Raw genomic sequence first — 20,279 nt, 5'->3', positions numbered from 1 at the left:
CCTGATGAATGTAGAATGCCTCCACCAACCTTGAATTTAACCTTGCAAAAGCTGGAAACGTCACCTTAACTACGCGGGCATTGAAGGCTTACTGAGTTGTGGCACCGCGTTAACAAACTTGCTGCTTTACATCACTTCAGCTTTAGGGCTGAAGCCTGATCTCTGCTGCACTCTCAAAAACAGCATCTGTTTGAAAGATTTTGCATATGCATTCCAGGACATTCAGATCGATTAGAAAGAGGAGAGGGAGAGGAAAATAAAAATAACCAACTAATCCCCAGCCTTTCCCTTAGAATGTAAAACCATCCAGAAATCAAACAGCCCTCAGGGGTACCTGTCACTTCCAGTTGACTGGGCTGAATTAACCAGGGACATGTTGCATTTATTTGCATGATATTTGTGAACAGAATAACTCCACTTTCAAAAGTTAAACATATATACATATCTACACATACAAATAAAGAGAGAAAAAACTAGAAGCAGGCTGTTCCCGTGTTCTGGGACACGTTTTCATCTCTCAATGGTGCACAGTACGTCAGGACAAAGCGACTCAGCTAATTCATGCCCTGAAGCACGCGTTCAAACGACACGGCAGTCACACCAAATAACCCCTCTCAAATCTACCGGCCAGGTCAGCTTTCCTCACTGCCAGCCAGCCTTTGATCCTGGTGGGTCTTGTGACTGAAACAACACATGGTTGATAGCTTCTGTTCGAAGCGCAGAGAGGAGCAGGATGGGAACAGCAGGCCGACCGGTGTCACTGCTAACATGCCACGGAAGAGTAGTTAGTGCCAGGAGAAGGCTGGATACTGCCTGTTCTCATGACGCCAGCACTGCCCTCTGCACCAGATCTTTGCACACCCATGTCTGTGAGCTTCAAATATTTCCTGCAACTGTAGCTGGCTCTTTCCAGGTTAATAGAGGGGCCTTCACTCCCCTGCCCTGGGGTCAAAGCATGACTCTCCATTACAAAAAGTCAATGGGCTGTCTGTGTGAAGCAGCACCAAGGAATGGAAGAACAAGATCGGATTTTGGAAGACCCAGGTGGAGCGTGAGGCTCTTCACCACTCCTCACAGCTGGGCAAAAGGTCCTGAAGCCAGCAAGCCACAAGCTGATAGCATCATAAAGATTTGCCAGCCTCGAGTGAGATGCCCAATCTTCCCAGCGCTCTGCAAGTGCAGCACTGCTGCAAAAAGGCATCACACCAGAAGCACCAGAGGAGCACAGCTCAGAACAAAGGCAGCCACTTCGGTGTGCTAAGGTCCTGCCGCCCAGCTCAGCTAGAATGGTGCTACAGTGGGCGATGTGGAGCTGGGGCCCCTCACACCTTGGGAGTGAGCGTATCCAACATCAGCCGAGCTCTGCAGGGACGCTCTTCGAAGTTTAACGTGGCCTTCATTCAACTTGGTGCCATTCCCTTCCAAAGCAGATTACGCTACGGTAATTAAAGCTCTTTTAACTTGCAAAGTTCAGTTGGATTAATTTTCCTGGGCACCCCTGGGGAGCCAGCCCGGATGAGCTCGGGACCTGAAGCAGCAGAAGAGGGTGCTTTGGCCTGGTGACCGGCCCGTGCCACAGCCAAGCTGCCCAGGGACAACGAGGGCACCTATAATCGCATCTCCCTAGGGATTGATGGGAAGGAGCTGTCTGTGGCCACGTGAGGGTCAGGCACTGGGCAGGGATGTGCACAGCGGCAGGCTTCTAAGCATTTCATGTCAACACACAGCAAGGAGCAAAGGAATAAGGTGCAGAGAAACACCTCCTACCTATAGCTTCAAGGAGTCGCTGCCTGTATCAAGGTGACATTGAGTGGTAGAGGGTGGGGGACACCAGCAAGCCAGCAGCAGCTGCTTTTTTCTTCTTAAAATAAAAATAATGGGCTCCTCTCCCTTGTGGCCCACATGAATATTTCATCAGCAAACTGCCTGATCCTCTATTAGATTTTTCCCTCTCTGGCTGAGGTGGAAGGCTCTAGCTTGCACATCCCTCCCCAGCTTTCCAGGCGGCGGTGAGGACGTTGTGGGCATACAATCAACACGCTGAGGGGCACAGTGATCTCAGGATAACAGGACAGAAATATGTCAAGGCTCCAAGCAACTCCGTGCCTTTGGGAAGCAAGTGCCCTGCTCACCCATACGACAGTACTTTGATATCCCAGGAAAGAGGTGAGGCAGTACCATGTCCTGCTTGTGCAGGATGGACAGGTTCCATATCCATCGCCACCAAGAGAGCGAGCAGCCTGCCCCTCCAGCCTACGCCTCACTGCAAGGGCATCTGAGCACTACTCTACATCTACAAGTCTCTGGGTCTGTTTGGGCACGGGAAGCACGAGGGAGAGGAAACACTAAATCCCTGAGATCAGATATTGCAGCTGGAACATATCCTCTGCTGGCTTCACTTATACCAAGGCCTCAAAGGCCAGCAGGCTCACAGTAAGAGAAGAGGACTGGAATTAGACGTGCTGATATGCTGTCCTTTCTGTCAAAGGTCTGAGATCCAGGCCTTGTTGGAGTGGCCAGCACAAAAGCACCTGAGCAAACACCTGAAATAGAGAAAGAAGGGCAGTAACGCACTCTGAGATCTGGCCCATCAAATCCACGAGCCCTCCAGATCCATGTCAGCCTCTCAGTGACCACATTGTCTGCAGGCCTAAAGCCAAAACAACAACCTGTTCATGAAAAGCCTTAAAAAAACTCTTCTGGTGTCACTGCTGTTCCTGGCAGGACCCTCACCGCCAGACAAGCCTGCATCTGGACAATGCCTTGTCTCCAGCTCAGGTTCCACTTGTGTCAAATGGGAACAAAGCAAATCTACCCTGTCCTGCAGGATTCCTTGGGGGAGATACGGAGAAAAGAAAGATCTAGGGAGAAAAATCAGGATCCAGTGTATCCTAAAGGAGAGACAGGCTATCGCAATGCGTGTCGGAATCACATGAATGAAAAGTACAAAGGGAACAAAGAGGGTTGGCATCTACACGGTGACAGGTGACCACAGACAGGCTCCTATGGCTGTGGCTGTCCCCCTTGCTCACCTTTTTCTCATCTCCCTCTTGCAGGAGCTGGAGGTGGCTTCTCTTCTCGCTGTCCTTGCGGAGGGAGCTGTTCTGGTGGTGTGGCAGGCCCACCGGCGGGGACACGCTCCGGCCCTGCGGGTCCACCCAGGTGTAGATGTGGTTGGTGACATAGCCCCCCGGGATGCGTCCCACCGAATGTACTGACAAGTTCAGCTTCTTGCAGCCTTTCAGGACCTGCAAGACAAGGAAGGAGAGCAGGGAGTCAATGTGATGTAGCTTTGCTCTTCCTTGAAGTGGAAAGATCTCAAGCTACTCTGCAACCACCAACTGAATGACTGAGCTACATAAAAAGCTCGTGAGAGCTGGAATTTTTCTGTTCTCTCCTGAAAGGCAACAGTGTTCAGGCAAAGCTGCTGCTGACAGAGAAAATACACTCTCCCCACCAGCCAGGAAAAGAGCAGAGTGAAGTGGAGTATGGGAGGCAAAGTGGGGTATTGACATGCCAGGAGGAACCCCTGTATGAGCTGCACCCAAGACTGAGCAGTTCCTGCAGCTTTGGAGAGGAGCCAGAGCAGGACAGGGATCAATGCTAGAGGAGAATGCAGGTCCCCACAGCTCAGCCCAAACCCTGCCACTGGAAGAGCTCTTGATGCCTTCAGGGGATGCTGACAATGCTCCCAGAAGTTCAGCCTCTGTTGCCATTTCATTACCAGCTGCCTTCCCCAGTAAAAGCAGTCAATTAATGAGCACAATAATTATTAAATGTATACATATATTTAAAACAGCATGCACAGAGATGACCTTGGGACCCAGATAAGGTGATCTGCAGTTGCTCCTCTGCTCCTCCAGCTTCCACTGTGAGAAGCTGCCACAGGCTTTACAGCAAACTTTAATGAACATATAGGAGTTCTCCCTGGGGACAGCTGTAAGTGTTGATCCCTTCCAAGGCCTCGGGAACACCAATCCTCCGGATCTGCTCTCAGAAAGGAGATGATTTGGAGTTTTTTTTCTCCATATATACATCCTTTTGATGAGCTGCTCCTGCAAGGTCTCCTGTCCCCACTGTGCAGAGAAGCCACCCAGCAAAGCTTGCGAGCGGGAAGAACTAATACCAGCAGCTCTTCTGCAAAGTGTAATATTGTCCGTAATACCGGGCTGGCTGGCTCCCAGCTCTCACCTGGCAACACTCCTGCCCCTCCCTGCCAGAGCCGGAGAGAATCCAGCTTGCCAACTCCCAGTTCAGCATCTCATCATACACAGCAATTTGGCTGCAAATTTGTCACATGCTCCCAAGGTCATCACATGCCCAGAGAGCTTAAACAAGGACTGCAAAACCAAGAACCCCATCAGAACGGCCACTGAGCACTTCAACATCCTGGGCTGCTGGCTAACTCCAGCCCTTGTCCTGTCCCCTTAGCTCCACCAGTCCCTCAAACACATCGCCTGCTGCGATCTCTTCTCTCCCTGCAATCGTGGTGCCCCGTCTTGCTGGCATCAGCCCAAGTCTCACTGGGACAACAGGGCTATTTCTGAGCCCACTGTCCACCTCAGCATCCATCCATGGTCAGGGCACAGTTTGGCTTCCCGACCCGAAGCCCCTTCGTAAGCTGCCACGCAGACAGGCTCAGGATGGCCTGAGCCCCACGGCAATGAGCCGAGGGTGACAGGGAGGCTTCTCCCCTACCCTACAGCTACCAGTCCAGAGTGACCTCTACGAGCTGGGGTACAGCCCCCACAGAAACACTCTCCATCCATTCAAACTACAGCCAGCTCTATTTAAACCTCCTGTAAGCGCACAAAATATCATTTACTTACCTAGGGACCGAGAAAGCAAACAGCACAAACAGTGCCATCAGCAAAGCCTCACATCTGAACCAGGCTGCAACTCCTCACCAAGCATAGGCAAATGATGAGGCTAATTAGTGATTTGTGCTACCGTACAGGGTTACAGCCCTCCCTCTGCCACAGAAACGCCACGTGATCCTAACCGATGCTTGCACTCACACCCTTTTCCCCACTCTCAAGGAAAGAGCAGGCTCTCCGCACTGATCCTGGGCGTTTCTCGCCTGTGTATGTTCACACACCGCCTCAAAGCCAGCTCTGAACATCACTGTTATTTAAGGACCAAAGAAAAAACACCTCTGAGCTGAGGCTGGGTCAAGAGCATACACAGGGCCCTCCCCCCTGTCTCACTGCATTCGCTGTCACCCCATTCCCACGCGAGTCTCTTCAGAAACGATGCAGGGACCCCGCTTCCTCTCTTCCTCAGAGCATCCATCCTGGCAGGGGAGCAGGGACCGAAGACAACCCCCCGGGGTTTCTACCGCTCCGGAGAGACGCCTGGAGAAGTGACCAGGTGCAGGCAGGGCCCCCAGCTCTGCGCCCGGCAGCGTTCACAGCCTGCCCTGAGCACGGGGCAGTGGCTGCTGCTGGAGGTCCTGCCTCAGCTAAATGTCACCTCCTGGAAGAGCAGGAACAGAATCAGAGGTGCTCTCTGGAGGCACAGTAAAGTTGCCAGGGATGAGAAGCCAGAGATTTACAAGGGACTTTTTATGTCCTCCTGCAGCTTCCTTGACAAGGCCACCGGGAGCTGGGATCTCAGTCAACAGAGGGATGTTTTATGCATGAAGGTGACAGCAGAGAGCCAGGAGGCAAGGAGAGCAGCCGCCCGGCTCCCGGCACTGAGCTGGCCCAGGGCTCCCCACAGCCTCAGCACAAGAGGAGAGAAGAGGAACGAGCGAACCCATCGGGACGTTGCTGGTGACAGCCTCTCCCAGCAGAAGGCAGAGCTGCAGCGGGCGGGCTGGTGACACTCCGTGTCCTTTACACATTTACTGAGGCTTCTCGAGGACTCGGTGAGTGAGGCAGTTTCCTGCTCAGCGCAGTGTTTCTCCCCCAACATACCCCCACTGCTAATGCCTACTGAAGAGCTAGCGCAGGACTGTAGTGGTACCTCACCACGCGTCTTCCTAGACTTAGGAGCCCTTCAGGACACAGCTCTGCTGGCCTCCAAGCCATCTGCGCTGGCAGATGACCTGCACCACAAGACACAGACTGCACTTTTTGGAGACCTTTTGGCTGATCACGGGTGAGAGAGGACAGTGGCACCCACAAAGGACCTACCTTACCACTGTGAGGCAGAGAGGGACCATCCACGCAGCTCAAGGATGGCAAGCCAGTGACACCGAACTCAGCAGGTGGGGATTCCAGTTACCTTGTGCTAGGTCTAAGCACACTCAAAGGGATGGCGCTTGCCTCAAGAAACACAAGTGAGAAAGCACAAGTAGAAAGGGGAGAAGCGAGGCAGAAAACATCTCATCCAAGGTGACTCCACAAGCCCCTGAGCAAGCTGGTGAGAGCCTCTCTCAGCGCAGTGTCACATCTATGTGGTGACACTGCCCCTGCGTGCAGCTGTCTCCACGCCTCCACTGCAACTCTGACCTGCTCTCCTTTCACAGGTCAGGCTACGCCTCAGCCCCGCTCTGCTCCCACCCTGCCCCACCCCACTCACAGCCTGCGACAGACGGTCCCCATCACATGCAGCTGCCATCCTCACCAGCTAAACTCACTCTTCATCACCTTCGTAACCCGTGACACAAAGAAAGGCCATGACCCGAGCAAACCTTCACCCAGCTCCCAGCTGGCAGAAGAGCCCTGGGCCTTGGGGCACCTCCAAGCCACGCAGCACACATGTGTACGTACTGGCATGCAGACGGACACGCCGTACGCAGACGCGTAGCACATCACCGCAAAGCACCACTGAGACGCACACACAGGTAAAAAGCAGAAGCTGTTTAACAGGACACAGCAACACCACGGGACCATTTAAGAGAGTTAAACAGCTGAATTTTTTTTTCCTAGAAGACCATCTCCCACAGCTCTGATTCAACACAGCCTTCGGGCATGTCTTCAATAAGCAAGCATTTAAGCCTCTGCCTAGAACGTGCTTAAGCACAGGACTGAAACGCACCCAGTGAAGCCCGTTTGTAAGCTGGATCCATCTGTAAGCTGAGTCTATTTATAAGAATTGATTTTGGACTCAGGAGCTTGCATCAATTTGAACAGATTCTTTATTTTTATTAATTTCAGGATAAGCCTAGGTTTGTACCAGCTCAGGGGGTAAATCCTTCTTCAACTGCGAGCACAAATAGCCTGAGGAATCTCTGCTTTGAAGCTTCATTAGCAGCACGTCTGCTCCAGCAAGCCAAAGTACAGCTCCTGAGGAAGAGGCCCGGCATGAGAGGCAGAGGCTGAGGAGCACAAGGCTCGCTCAGCACCACCCATGTCCTCCCTCCGGCCACCACAGTCCTGTCAAAATCACAGGACGGTCAGCACAAACCACCTCCCCAACCCGGTGACCACTAAAGTCAGCTTTGTTCAAATATCTGAGCTTCCCACGTTCATTAGGCAGCCACCAGCTATTTAAACTACAGCTGACACAGCTATGAGAGATGCGAAGCAGTGTTTTCCCTCGGATAACAGCACCACACACGCTCCATAATTTCACAGGAATGAAATCTGGCACAAGCCTATAAAACCTCTGTGCCTCCACACACCGAACCAGACTTTAACAAAATACTTGGCACGCGGAGCTGCAAAGTGACGAGGCACCAGGGGAGCCAAATGGGAGAAGCTCCCATCGTACATCCAAACAGAGACAGAAATCGCTATCAGCTGCTTTGGTAGCTGCAAGTGAGCAGAGCTACTATCCGTTTGCCTGCACAGGGACAAATGCTGTGCCTCCTCCTCTGTGTATTTTTTGTGGCTTTACCAGGGCTGGTGCATCTGCTCATCTTCTGGTTTGTAGGAGTGCCCCTGCTGGCACCTGGGGAGGTGAAGTCTGCTACCTTTGGTGGAAAGAGAGGAAAAACAATGGTCTCAGCAGTATCAGAAGAAATATCTGGAACAAGACCTGCTGGGAGAAGGCCGTTCCCTGGAAGTGGTGCAGCGGTCTTGCTGGGACAGGCTGGGTCAGCAGCCCACGGACAGGAACCGTCTCTGCATTGCACAGCCCGTGACTCACCTGTTCCACTGAGGCCTGTTCCCATCCTACACCCAAAACCAACCCCACACTTACCCGGAGGGCTTAACCTCTGTCCCTACCCAGCTCCCAGAAGCCTACCAGTCAGCCACTGGGATCCCCAGCACAAGCGCCATACCAGCGGAGCCGACAACTTCCACTGGCTTTTTCTGTTTTCCACCCCCGTGCTTTCACAGGGCGAAGCCTTTAGCGCGGGAGCCAAAGAGCCTCCAGCCCTTACAGACCCTGCCACTGACTCCTGCCACAGCAAGCAGCTTCCCATTTCTCGGTGCCTCTGTTTCCCTGTATCAAGGCTGACAAACCATCTGCTTTTGGAAAGAATGCTGAGGCAATCCAGCAGTGAGTCCCCTCCAAGCTGGTTCAGCTGTATTTCCCCCCAGGGAGGCCTTCTCACCAAGCTTGGGGCACACAAGAGACAGGTGCCCTCCAGCAGCTCCTCCCCTGCTCCACCCCAATTCACCCCTTCAGTTCTGCTCATATACGTTTCCATCAGGCTCTCAGCAGCTTTCAGAGCCTGGAGGAAACTAGGTTGATTTAACATCCCAAAGAAGTTTGCAGGTAATTTTCTCATCCACTGAGTATGATTATCCAGCACCTTTGGAAATTTAGCAGCATACAATCATGACTCTCTCCTGCCAGCTGTTCTCCAGGTTGTTCTGAAATGCTATGGGAGAAGCCTCCCTCTAAAGGATGCTCTAGGCCCAACACTAGGAAGAATTCAAGCGACCACCACAGTGGAGCATTTACGATAAATTCCTTAACACCATCTTGGTCCTGACAATTGTTATTGCTACAGTACTGGGATACAGAGTGGATTTAACGGGGCCATTTATGCTTGCTGGTAAGGCAACGAGGTGCAGCCTACTGCTGCCCTTCCACTGGGCCAGGATCTTACCACCCGCTCCACAACCAAAGCAAGGCTAGGCCTAGGTAAGTCAGAGTGCTTCGCGCAGCACCGCTCCTCCCCAGTTCAGTGTGCAGCTGTAGCTGGGTGCTAGAGTACCAAAGGAAACAACTTGAGAATGAGAATTGAGGTGGAAGTCTTGCTTCTAATATAAGAAAGTGCTTTGAGTGTGGAGGTGCTGCAGAAATGGAAGACATTAACAGCCATCCACGGAGAGCAGAGCAAAAGGCTAATGCGGTGAGCTGGAGAGGAAATGGGAGTCTGTGCGAGCCCTTGGGGACACACCAGTCCTGGGGACAATGACGACTGCATTACAAACAGGCGACTCAGCAGCTCATGCAGGATGGAAGGTTTTCAAGCCAAGGATGCAGCAGCAAAGCCGTTCATCACGGGGAAAAGAGGTGGCCAATGTCAGGGCGTCAAAGAGCACAGAAACCACTGCTGCTCACCAGATCCAGCTCCGCTCACCTTGGCCCTCTCCTCAGCAAAAGCAGAGCGCCTTGATCTCCAGGAACCCAGTGTGGAGAGGAGGCCTGGCATCCCCTGGGAGCAGCTGAGGGACAGAGCCCAGGTACAGCCTCCGGCTGGAGCTCCCCACTGCCAGGACCACTGGCCATGGGATTCTGGACAGTTGCGTTGGCCCCTCGGTGGGGGTGTTTATGACAGGTTTCCACCACTGGACCATCCTCCCTGTGCCCGGCAGCCTATCTGCTGCTTGAACATCTAGAACTTTGCCTTTCCCCACTCCCAACGAGGAGCCACAGCACCAGCAAGCTGGCACAGGTCCCCTGACCTCAATTTTGCTGTCAGCCCTACTTATAAAGCAACAACAGCAAGCAAGAGGCCCAGCACCTGCCCACAGGAACAATGCGCTTCCCGTGAAGCAGGTCACCCCAGCTCCCTGGGACAAACGAAAACGCTCTTCAGGCCAGAGTCCTCATCTACAAAAAGTGTAGGGGCCTCAGAGGGAAAGGATCGGCTCTGGATGGGAGAACTTTCCCCTCACAGACAGGCAAGTCACTCGTGTCCAACGATTGCAGAGACGCCACCACAAAAGCAACAGCATAATTCATCCTGCAAACTCTTTGGGAAAATGTTATTTGATGGGCACACCGAACCTAAGCCATTTGCAGTGGACCATTAAATAAAATAATTCCACCTCCTTAATCCCCTCCGCAGAATCAGCCAGCACAGACTGCATCGCCATTTCCTTTCTCGAGCCATTTCAGGGACTTGCTGCATGTTGTTCAATGCTGCTGTGTTTTGCTCCAGATTCAGACAAAACTTGGCTTTGCCCCCAATCCGTAATGTGTTTAAGACAGTGGTATGAAAGGTTTAACACTGGCACCACAGTGTGCAAGCACACCTGCTAGAAGACAAGCTTAAGGAAATAATTTAGTTGCATCTGGGGATCGGTGCCAAAACATTTAGCAGGGAAACAGTCACCAATTGCCTAGAAATATTATTTGAAGAAGTGCGTGCCAGAGAGAAGGGCAGACGGATCCCATAAGGCCACTGATCCCCTGACAACACACTACTAAATTATCTATCAAGTCATTTGAGAGTGAAGTAGATTGCTTAAAATAATAATAATTAAAAAAGGAAGCAGACATTTCATGTACCCACAGTTATTACCTTTAAAAAAACCCAAAACCCAAACCAACACACAAAACACAGCATGTTCTTTGCTAAGGTCAAGCCTGACAGTTGCCACCCTTCCTGAAACCCACCTGTGTCGGGCCATTCTTGCCCAGCGTGGCTTGCATTACTGAAAGCACTCCTCTCCCACCTTCAGAATTTTCCCCTTGTTCTTTCCACTTCTTGAGGGTGCCGCAAGGTTGAAGGCTGTGTAAAAGCATCTTCCAGGCCTTCAAAAATTCCCCCAGTAGGAACACAGATGTCAGAAATCAATTACCATTAATCACCAGTATTATTCTGGCAGCGCGAATAAAATCCGCGTCTCGTGTGGCTACAGCCCACTCGCTCACCTTCGCCGCTGATGAAATGAGCAATCTGTTCCAATTCATCCCGTTAGTGGGTAGCTCACAGTTTGATACAAGAAGCATTAACTATGAGCCATCCTCCCCCTTGCTACAGACACAGGCTGCTTTCTCCTGGCAATACCAGACCTGCCAGAGCCCAGCTCCTGGGGCTGCTCAGATAACGGGCGCCCAAGCGCTCGCTCCATCTGCAAGCCGCAAAGGTCAGCGTGGAGGTTATCAGTCAGTGAGGTACCTCGCAATTTTGCACCCAGTCCCAAAAAAGTCAGGCACAGATTAGAAAAAAAAAAAAAAAAGCTGCAAAGGGGAAAGAAATGCAGAGATACCACAGGAGGGAGGCAGAGGGAGCTTTTACAGCACGCTCCAGCACCAGGGAAGGAACAATTTGCAGAAGTTTGTCTAACCGCTACTTTCTGCCATGTCCTGGGGTGTTCCTTGCCAGACTCAGGCCGTTTGAAGCTTGTGGGCTCAGCTTGGCTGAGCAAAACCATCTGAGTGCCAGTGGGAACAGTGGGCTCCTCACGTCAGCTATGGAGGGGAGGGGGCTGCAGGGGCAGGACCACGAGACCTTGTACAGGGAGGTTGCTCAAGCCGTGTTGGCTAAATGGTTTCTCTGCTGGCAGAAAGGACTGGGCAGAAGACAGCAGGCACTACCTGCCCCCAGATGCTTGCTGCAGGGATCTTCTGCAGGCAGGACAAGCAGAAGGCCGTTACAGCTGCAACCACACACCTTGCTTAAGGCCGATTTTTCCGGATGCTGTACAAATGCATCCGGAGAGATCGTCCCCTGCGCCAGACTGCAGTCTGCAGCTGTACGTAAGATGCTTTGGATCAAGTGTGTGTCCCCTCCGCATCTTGCCTGACAAAGACCGGGAAAGTGCTTCTGTGCAGCGGAAGCAGGGCGCTCGTCTGCGCTGACGTAGGCGAACAGCTCGTTCTGCACGGAGAGGACACGCGGCTGGGGCAGCAGCAACGAAGAAAGCTTGGGACGAGAAAATGGTGACACAGAAGCAGGTGGGGAGAGGGAAGAAGGGGAGCAGAGGCACTCCAGATGGAATGCTGGGTGAGAGGAACCAGAGAGGAAAGCGGTGGGCAACACAGCAGAGGGGAAAGGTGGGTGTGAAGCGACCTCCCCATCAGGAGAGGATGACAAATGGGAATTACAGGAGGCACAGTCCAACCTCTCCCCCTCTCTCAAGGCAAAGGTGACAGCAGTTTGGCTCTTAAGTAGTGGCACTTATGCAAATGAATGCAAATTGATGCATAATTATGGTGATTGCACACATTTAGCCCCAAGGCATCGGGAAGCCCACATCCCTTCCACCTGGAAAGGTCAAATGAAATCTTAGCTCCAGGGCCTCCTCCCTAACCCCTCCGGCGGCTGTCCTCACTTAAAGACAGCAGCCCTCTCACCTCCCACCCCCTCAAAACTGGCCACTGTCCAGTCTATCCCTCAGGCAAGTCCAGGCCAATTTTAAAAAGAACAGAAAACTCCACACACGGCTTTATTTCAGTGCAAGCCTGGAAAGCTGTTTAGGTGCTTTCTGGTGTGGGGCGTGCCCGAGGGGAATCTAGATCAAAACACTCCCCTCCTCATTTCCTCATCTTCTCTTTCTACTTCACACCAAACAACGATGAGAATATAATGAGAATATAACACATCCATATTGGCTAGATATGGCTAGTTACTTGGTGGAAAAACCAAGTTTGAAAGAATCAGTGGGGAAATGAGCAGGATACCTCCCTGAACACCAAGGACACCCAGTCAGTGCCCACACAAAGCGGAGGTGCTTCCAGCCTTCCCCGCCAGCACATCCCAGATGTAGTTTCTGAGTCCCAGCAACAAGAAGCTGGCAGGAACAGAGCTCCTCCAGGCTGCCCAGGTCCCTGCTTCACCAGTACACACTAAGCACTCGGTAGTTGGTGCCAGGGAGAATCCACAGAGCACCCAGTCAAAAGAAACTAAGCCAGCTCACTTTATCAGACACGCCATCAGTTTAGGTGAGGGGATTTAGAGCCGAATAATTCTCTCAGCAGATGTGGCATTGAGGAAGGTGTCAAGAAAATCCATCATCTTCCCTGAGGACAGAGGAACTGAGCAAAAGATATTTTAACTCACCAGCTGTGCTGCACACTAATGCTTTTGTTTTCTTCAAATGGACGCTGGAAGGCAAAACAGGCTTTTATCCTCTGGGTTATCTTATCAATTTCTCTACTGAGGCAAAACTGATTATTTACAAGGAGCCCACTAAATAACATTCATGCTCCAAGAACTCAAGGATGCCCTAACAAATCTAACCCCGATGAGCAAGCTGATACCCACGCCCGGTACTATCAGCCTTGCGTTATGAGGAGAGGAGAGATCAAGGGCTTCATGCTAATCTTTCGCATCAGTATAATGCCATTTGATTTCATTAGGCCTGATTGTGACTTGCTGGTGTAATGAAGGGAAACAGATGAGTACGTAACCTGCCCATGGAGGGACACCCGTAGCAGGGCAGCAAACATAACCGACTCCTAACTCCAGTGCAACAGCTAGACCCACATTCCCACGGATGCTCTCTGTACGTGCAAGCCCACCCCTCTCCAAGTCACACGTGGTATTAATTTGATCAGCTCAGATTAGCTCACGGCGACGATGGAGCATCGCCTCTCAGCCCTGCAGCCAGCCCCTCAGCACCAGGTGAGGTCCAGCGCTGGAGCCTGCTCCATCGCGCAGCGTCAGATCCGCCTGTGAAACCAAGGCCATCACTTGCCAGATCTACGGCCTGTCACTGCCCTGAGCCCTTCCCCTTAAGGAGCATTAAAATTAATTTAAAATGCAGATGCCTCCAGGTTCAAGAGTGACCTTTTTCCCTCCCTCTTTTTCCTAGAGGGAGAGCCTGGTGACTTTACACTTCCCATCCGCTCCCTCTGAGCTCAGCTGGCTACAGAAGTTAAAATGGAAACGGCTTGCAGGACAGAAAGGCAGAGCAGAAGCCTGTGGCATTGCACAGCACCTGTGTTTGAAGCTGTAGGTGCTTTTTTGTGTGCAGTTCTTGGGGTTATTTTGTTTCTAAGCAGACCCAGAGACCAAGGAATGGGTTACCACTCTCACTATCAGGGTAGGTGCTAGTCACATCCTTCTTTTCCATGCCTCAGCTACCTGAGATCCCTGGGGAAGGGGAGTGGTTTCTAGCCTCTGGATCAGCCAGTGACTTCTAAAAATACAGAGACAAGCAAGCAGGAACTTGTTTAAAGGAACAAGCCCGATATCTTCACAGGACCAGGAGATCAACGCACTGCCTTCACTCCTCCTTCATCCCAGCCATGACTGTGTGTGATGGTCCACAACTCCAAGCACTCGGAAGGGTTAAAAAACAACGAAAGAAACCAAGCTGCATTCATTCCTACTAGCTGTCATAACGCCTGTGCAGCACAGTGGTGATTACCGACTACAGCAAATAAGCGGTCTCACATAATTATAATCAATTAATTGGGCATCACGAGAAACAATGAAATGAGATTTGCTTTCTTGTAAGCTGCCTGGAAAGTAAAATTGCTCTAAACATGCGCCCAAGGCGCAGGGCTGCACGTCTTTTCTGTCATTTCTCAGCAGTTTTTAGCAATACCACAAGTGCTCTGAGCACGAGCGGCTGGAGCCCTTCCTACCTCGTATGAAATACTGCCGTCTCTGAAGGGATCACCTTGTTCGTTACCATGAAAGTCCAAATGAATAGAGAGGAACATAAGAAGAATTTTAATCTCCTTTTAATTATTTTTAAATGCCCACTTGACACCATCAGAGCAGGAGATGGAGAGGCTGGTTGGGAAGGAGCGAACACCTCCGCCGGAGCAGAGAGCCGTGGCGGTTGGCGATGCGATCCCCTCCGACGCAGGCGACGCGATCCCAGGCCGGAGCGCAGCCGGGAGCACCCGCCAGCGGGAGGGAGAGCCGGCAGAGCGAGGCGCTGCGTTCCGGAGACCTTTGCCTTGTCCGTAACTGATCCGCCTCAGCACAAGCCTTCCCCTGACCTCGCCGTGCCTGCAGCAAACTCCGCAGCGTCTCTCCAAAGCCACTCTGGAGAACCCAAGACAGTGAGCTTAAACTACCCCAGTTCCTTCAGAATAAACCCGACATGAGTCCACTGACTCCGGCAAAGCTACCATAGATTTTCACCAAGACAAAAGAGCCACACTCCCCAAGATCAACGCACACAAATTAGTCTAGTTTTGGCAATTTTGATCAAGCTCAGCCGGATTTGCCCAGCTGTCAGCACGAACAGAAGGACACAGCAGGGCAAGTGGTGGAATCAGCGCAGCTCTTCTGAGGCTGGTGCAGCTCATGAAGCCAATCCCTCAATCAGGAATGATCCATCAGAATTGTGATACTTTACACTTTCTCTTCTCCTCTGCCTCCCTAAATGACTTAAAGGGCATCAAAACCTACTGCAAAGCAACAAGAGTAAGGGGTGGGGGAGAAAGGGAGCGTGACTTTAATACAAACCCCAGAGTAGGAGAGTAATACCTCCTTGTGTAATGTTTTGAAGGTCTAAAGCCACAAACACCTCAATTTTAATCACTTTGGACAAAATATTACAGCTTATCAATACAAAGTTTCAGCACAACTGCTACAATATCAATCCTGTACTACACAGTAAGGCTGATGAAAGCCAAGCGAGCTCTAGAAATATGACAGACAATACAAACTTCTCCACTTACACCGTAATTCAGATGACGGTGATCTTTTGCTAAAGTGCACACTTGAATGCTGGAATGATAGAGCTGTAATTGTAATGGAGTCACTTAATTCTGATCTGGATGAAACAGAGAGCATGAAGCAGACAAGGCATAAGACTCCGCTGCTCACACAAAGGTTAAGAAGCTGGTCATTAAGTGAATTGATTTGGAGTGCTTAGGTAATCTTGTAGTTTAACTCAGAATTCCCCCTTTTATCTCATTCACTCTAGAACATCTACAACCCCCATTGTACTGGTCACAGGCCACCAGTTTTCAGCTGGGACAGCGTGCAGCTCATTACTTTTGTCTCCTTTGCCCAGCGCTGTGGGCAGTTTTCATTTGGTGCTACAATTCCACTTCTGGTACATCATGGCTCTGAGAAATGCCTGAAAATAGAAGGCAGAAGACAGAAGTTGCTCCTACCCCACAGTCAGTGCCTCTCTCCTCCTGCAGAGGAGTGCTGGAAACTGCTGGGGTACACCTGCATGGCCACGTATGCACGAAAAGAAGGCAACTGAGCTTTCACAATTCGTAAAACGGATGCAGTAACTCCTGTGTGAATGCTCTCCCAGGACTGTACAAACAAGTTCAGACTACGTATTTATTCACTGCTCTGTCTGAGCAGCTGCCTCACTGCTTGTATTCACAGTTGGGCATCTCTGAGCACCCCGACAGACAGAAAGTTGATTTCTGGTTCAGTAAGTTTGTCACGCTCATCTCGGAGCGAGCGATGTGCCTGGGAGCAGGCCAGGCCAGCGGTGGAAGAGCCTTCCTGATCTCTGCAGTCGTCTCGTGCCCTGAAGAACAAGGTTTGACAACTTCTCTCACAACAACACATTCTGCATATTATGAATAACAACACTGTCCTAGACAGACAGCTTCTTGCTGCAGGACAGTCAAGATGGAAGTACAGCCGGGGAACACGCTCCTCAGACAGATGGAGAGCCAGACCATCGCTGCACACACAGAAACGGGAGCTGTGCTTCTGACAGAGAGAGCTCACCCCATCCGCTCATCTGAAGCAGGCGGTGTTTGGGAGACCGAGCTACGCAGCTGCGGTTTTGTACTAAGAAAGCCTCTCTCCCCTCACCTTTTCCCCCCTCTCTGCGTTTGATCCTGAGTACAGAGTACGCATAAATCCCAGGACCAAACCTAGCTCTAGTGTAAGTCTGTTTATCCAATGTTTCTCTCTCTGTTGATCCGCTAAAGAGCAGAGCGATGGACATCAGGACACGGTGAGGTTTGCTCTGCTCGAGGAGAGCGGACCACAGCCGGAGCCCTTCGCAGAGCTGGTAACGCTTATGTCAAGGGTGAGTCTGAGATCCCAGGTTTTGAGGGGAAGCAGAGAACATGGGGTCACGTCACCCTGTGTATCACCACCTCTCGTCCCTGCAGCTCTGACACCCCACACGATGTCCAAAGATTAGGTGTTTGTATCTTAACCTCAGGGAAATCCTCCAAAAACTGCCCTTTAGCATCACTGAACACAACATACTCTCCCCCCCAACCCCCAACGCAGCACGCAGGGACAAACTAGCACTTGCTGAATCTTAAAATCTCCAAAGGAACTATTTCTGCTGTACCGTAAATCACTCTGCAACTCTTCCCAAGGAAAGTGTTTCTCCCACCACCGTGTGGGTCACCAAACTCTTCCAGATGTAATGAGTGCGGGAGCTCCAGAAGATGCCAGCACAGCCGGCTGTGATGAAACGGTTGCTTAACCAAGTTCAGCTCACAAGCAGACAATTTCTAAGATTCTCTTTCCTACCAAGGCCACATTAACAACACAGCTCTTGTCACAGAACAATGCCTTGGCAAACCGCATCCTACAGGCGTTATTTCTGTGCAGGAAGCACTTAGTTTCAATCAGTATGAATACTGTCTAAAAGACATCACGTACATTGTATCAGAGAACAAACAGTGGGTTGAATTAGAGATGAAGTCATTTAATAGACCAGAGAATTCCCTGTACCTGGTTTCTACCCATCCCAATGCCATAGCCAAAATGCATTTTTTTCTGCAGTCTTCAGGGCACAAAAATGCAGGCTAACTTCTGAAAGCTTACGCCATTGTTGTCCTGTCATTAGGAACAGGAAAGAAAAAAAAAAGAATTCCTACAAATCTTTTCTCTGGTCTCAAGACCACCAGTGACTCATTTCCAGTCTGGAAGCCACGTCCTTGCCTGGGGCACAGGTTTAAAGATGGGGCAGGAGGTATGCAGGCTGGCAGTGAAGACGCTGTTCAAAGCTGTGCAAGATTAATGCACTGTCGGAGGAACGCACCGCATGCAGCGTGCTGCGAACAGAAGTGCTTTAGCTTATTACGGAAGAATTAAAGCACAAACAGCTGCAAACCAGTCTCATCATCCCAGATCCCCGCTCTCCATTGCCTGCTCACAAATTGCTGCCCTGAAAGTCGATTCTCCAGCTCGATCGGTTTGTGCCGGGTGCTGCTGTGCCGTGGGAATGCCGAGCTGAGCCCACCAGCCACAAGCCAGTCCCTGCGGATGATCTGGGTCACTCAAACACGGATTTTGCCTCAAAACACTGAGCTTCAGGTGCAAAACCCACAGTTTATACAGCTCCCCCACCTAGCTCCGCATGAAAGCTTTTATCGATAGCACCCTGCTGCTACGTACAACAACAGGTTTCCAGGGCATATGGAAACATGCTGTGCTGCGGGAAGAGCCGGGGACACTTCACTCGTGTAACTGTTCTTCTCCCCCCAACACCGTCAGAAGGGGCCCTGGGATTCGCTCCTGCTTTGGGCGCTGTGCAGTCCTGGGGGGGAGTTGTTCTGCTTCTCCGTGCCTCAGTTTCTCTGCCTTTGGGAGGAGAAAATATGCTCTAGCCGCTAGAGTACATGCCTTAAAACCCGGCTGAAGCAGATTTCTAACTTCCTCGAGCCTCTGAGACGGGCAGGAAGACACAAGCAGCATCGCTACGTTTCAGAGATGTTGTGATTAAAAACAAACAAACAAAAAGCATCGCTCGGCCCCGAGGGGACGAACCTGCCGTGCCAAGAACCGCGGGCGATGCCAGGCCGAGCCCCGGCAGCCAGTCGCTGCCCGCGGCACCGGCAGCACCGTTATTTTCACCGTAAACTTTCCGGCTCGGCTTCAGGCACCTCCGCTGCGGGTTCGCCGGCGGGACGAGCCCGCTCTCTCCCGGCACGATGGAGCCGCTCCGCTCCGCGCAGGCTCCCACCGGGCAGGGGGACCCGGGGGGCTCCTGTCGCACCGGCCGAAGCGGGACGGGGCAGCGACCACAGCCGGAGCGGGGGGAGCTGGACGGGGCGCGCAGCGGCAGCACCCGGTGGGGCACGCACAGGCTCAGCCGCCGGCTCCGGCGGGGCGGAGCGGCCCAGGGACGGGGCGCACGGCGGCCAAACGCCGGGACGGGACGGGGGGCACGGCGGCCGGAGGGCGGTCCGGAGCCGGCTTACCTTGACCGCCTCGGCGTGGGTCACCCTGTCCAAGGACTTGCCGTTGACACCCAGGATCTGGTCACCGACGCGCAGCCCTTCCCGTTCGGCCAGGGAGCCCGGTTCCACCAGGGACACGTAGATCCCCACGCCGTGCTCGGCCCCGCCGCGGATGCTGAAGCCCAGGCCCTCGTGGGCCTTGCTCCGCCGCAGGGTCACCTGCCGCAGCTCGCCGGGGACCGGCGGGGCGGGGGCCGGGGGGGGCCGGCCGGGCAGCGGCAGGTAGGGTCCCTCGGCCGTGTACTGGTCGAAGAGGAGCTGGTCGGAGCGCGGCAGGACGAGGCGGAGCAGCGGCAGGAGCTGCCGGCGGCGGGGCCCGTCGAGGAGGGCGCGGAGGGAGCGCACCAGGTCGCAGACGTTGCGGCGGCCGTGGTAGGCGTTGAGGCAGAGGATGAACCGTTCCCGCTCCGCCTCGCTCAGCAGCGCCGTCAGCGCCTGGTGCAGCCGCCGCACGTTGGCCGACAGCGGCCGCGGAGCCGGTCCCGCCGCCGAACCCAGCGAACCCGACGAGGAGGAGGAGGAGTGCACCGACACGCCGTCCAGCTCCGCGCTCATCGCGCCGCGACCGGACCCGGGCCGGGCCGGGCCGGGCCGGACCGGCCACGACCGGTCCGAACCGGACCCCGCCGCCCCGGCCGGCGCCGGCACGCGCCACTCCACCTGGGCGCCCGCTCGCCGGCGCCTCGCGGCGGCTCCCCAGGAAGTGACGTGCCCGCCGTTGCCGGGAGACCGGTTATACAGAGCGGGCCCGCCGGCCGGACCGCGCCCCCCCCGCCCCCCAACCCCGTCCCAGCGCCCCGCCCCCGCGGGAGCGGCACCGGTTGCACGGGGCGGGGTCAGCCCTGCCCCGGGACCGCCCACCGCCCGGGCTGAGGCCTGCGTGCAGCTCATCGCAGGGGTGAGCCACGCGGTGACAGCCGGGAGCCGGGCCTGGGGTGCGGCGGCGCAGGCGGGAGCCGCTTCACGGCAGGTCAGGGCACACAGCAGCAGCAGCAAGTCGTAAAATGGTTTGGTGGGAAGGCACCTTCAAAGGCCACCCAGTGCAACCCCCCTGCAAGGAGCAGGGACATCTCCAACCAGATCAGGTTGCTCAGAGCCTCATCCAACCTGGCTTTGAA

At 53.2% G+C, this 20,279-nt stretch overlaps 1 protein-coding gene across 3 annotated transcripts in view; it reads right to left on the bottom strand.

Annotated features, from left to right (window-relative positions):
- The window catches only part of WHRN (whirlin), a 50,653-nt gene extending 30,937 nt beyond the window's left edge, over positions 1–19,716 (bottom strand). For 2 of the 3 annotated variants that reach the window (XM_086763715.1, XM_086763716.1), the window contains exons 1-2: positions 19,123–19,716; positions 3,033–3,248 (exon numbers count right to left, since the gene is read on the bottom strand). In XM_086763715.1, coding sequence (XP_086619841.1) covers positions 3,033–3,248; positions 19,123–19,716 — 810 coding nt within the window. Of the gene's footprint in view, positions 1–3,032; positions 3,249–10,947; positions 11,066–19,122 lie in introns of those variants that run through there. The other variant, XM_086763717.1, reaches the window with a different exon arrangement.
- Between the last annotated feature and the right edge of the window lie 563 nt (positions 19,717–20,279).

Source organism: Chlamydotis macqueenii, chromosome 20 (assembly GCF_036417535.1).
Source record: "Chlamydotis macqueenii isolate bChlMac1 chromosome 20, bChlMac1.mat, whole genome shotgun sequence".
NCBI lineage: Eukaryota > Metazoa > Chordata > Aves > Otidiformes > Otididae > Chlamydotis > Chlamydotis macqueenii.
Note: the sequence above shows the minus strand (reverse complement) of the source record. Positions and strands in the feature narration are given on the sequence as shown.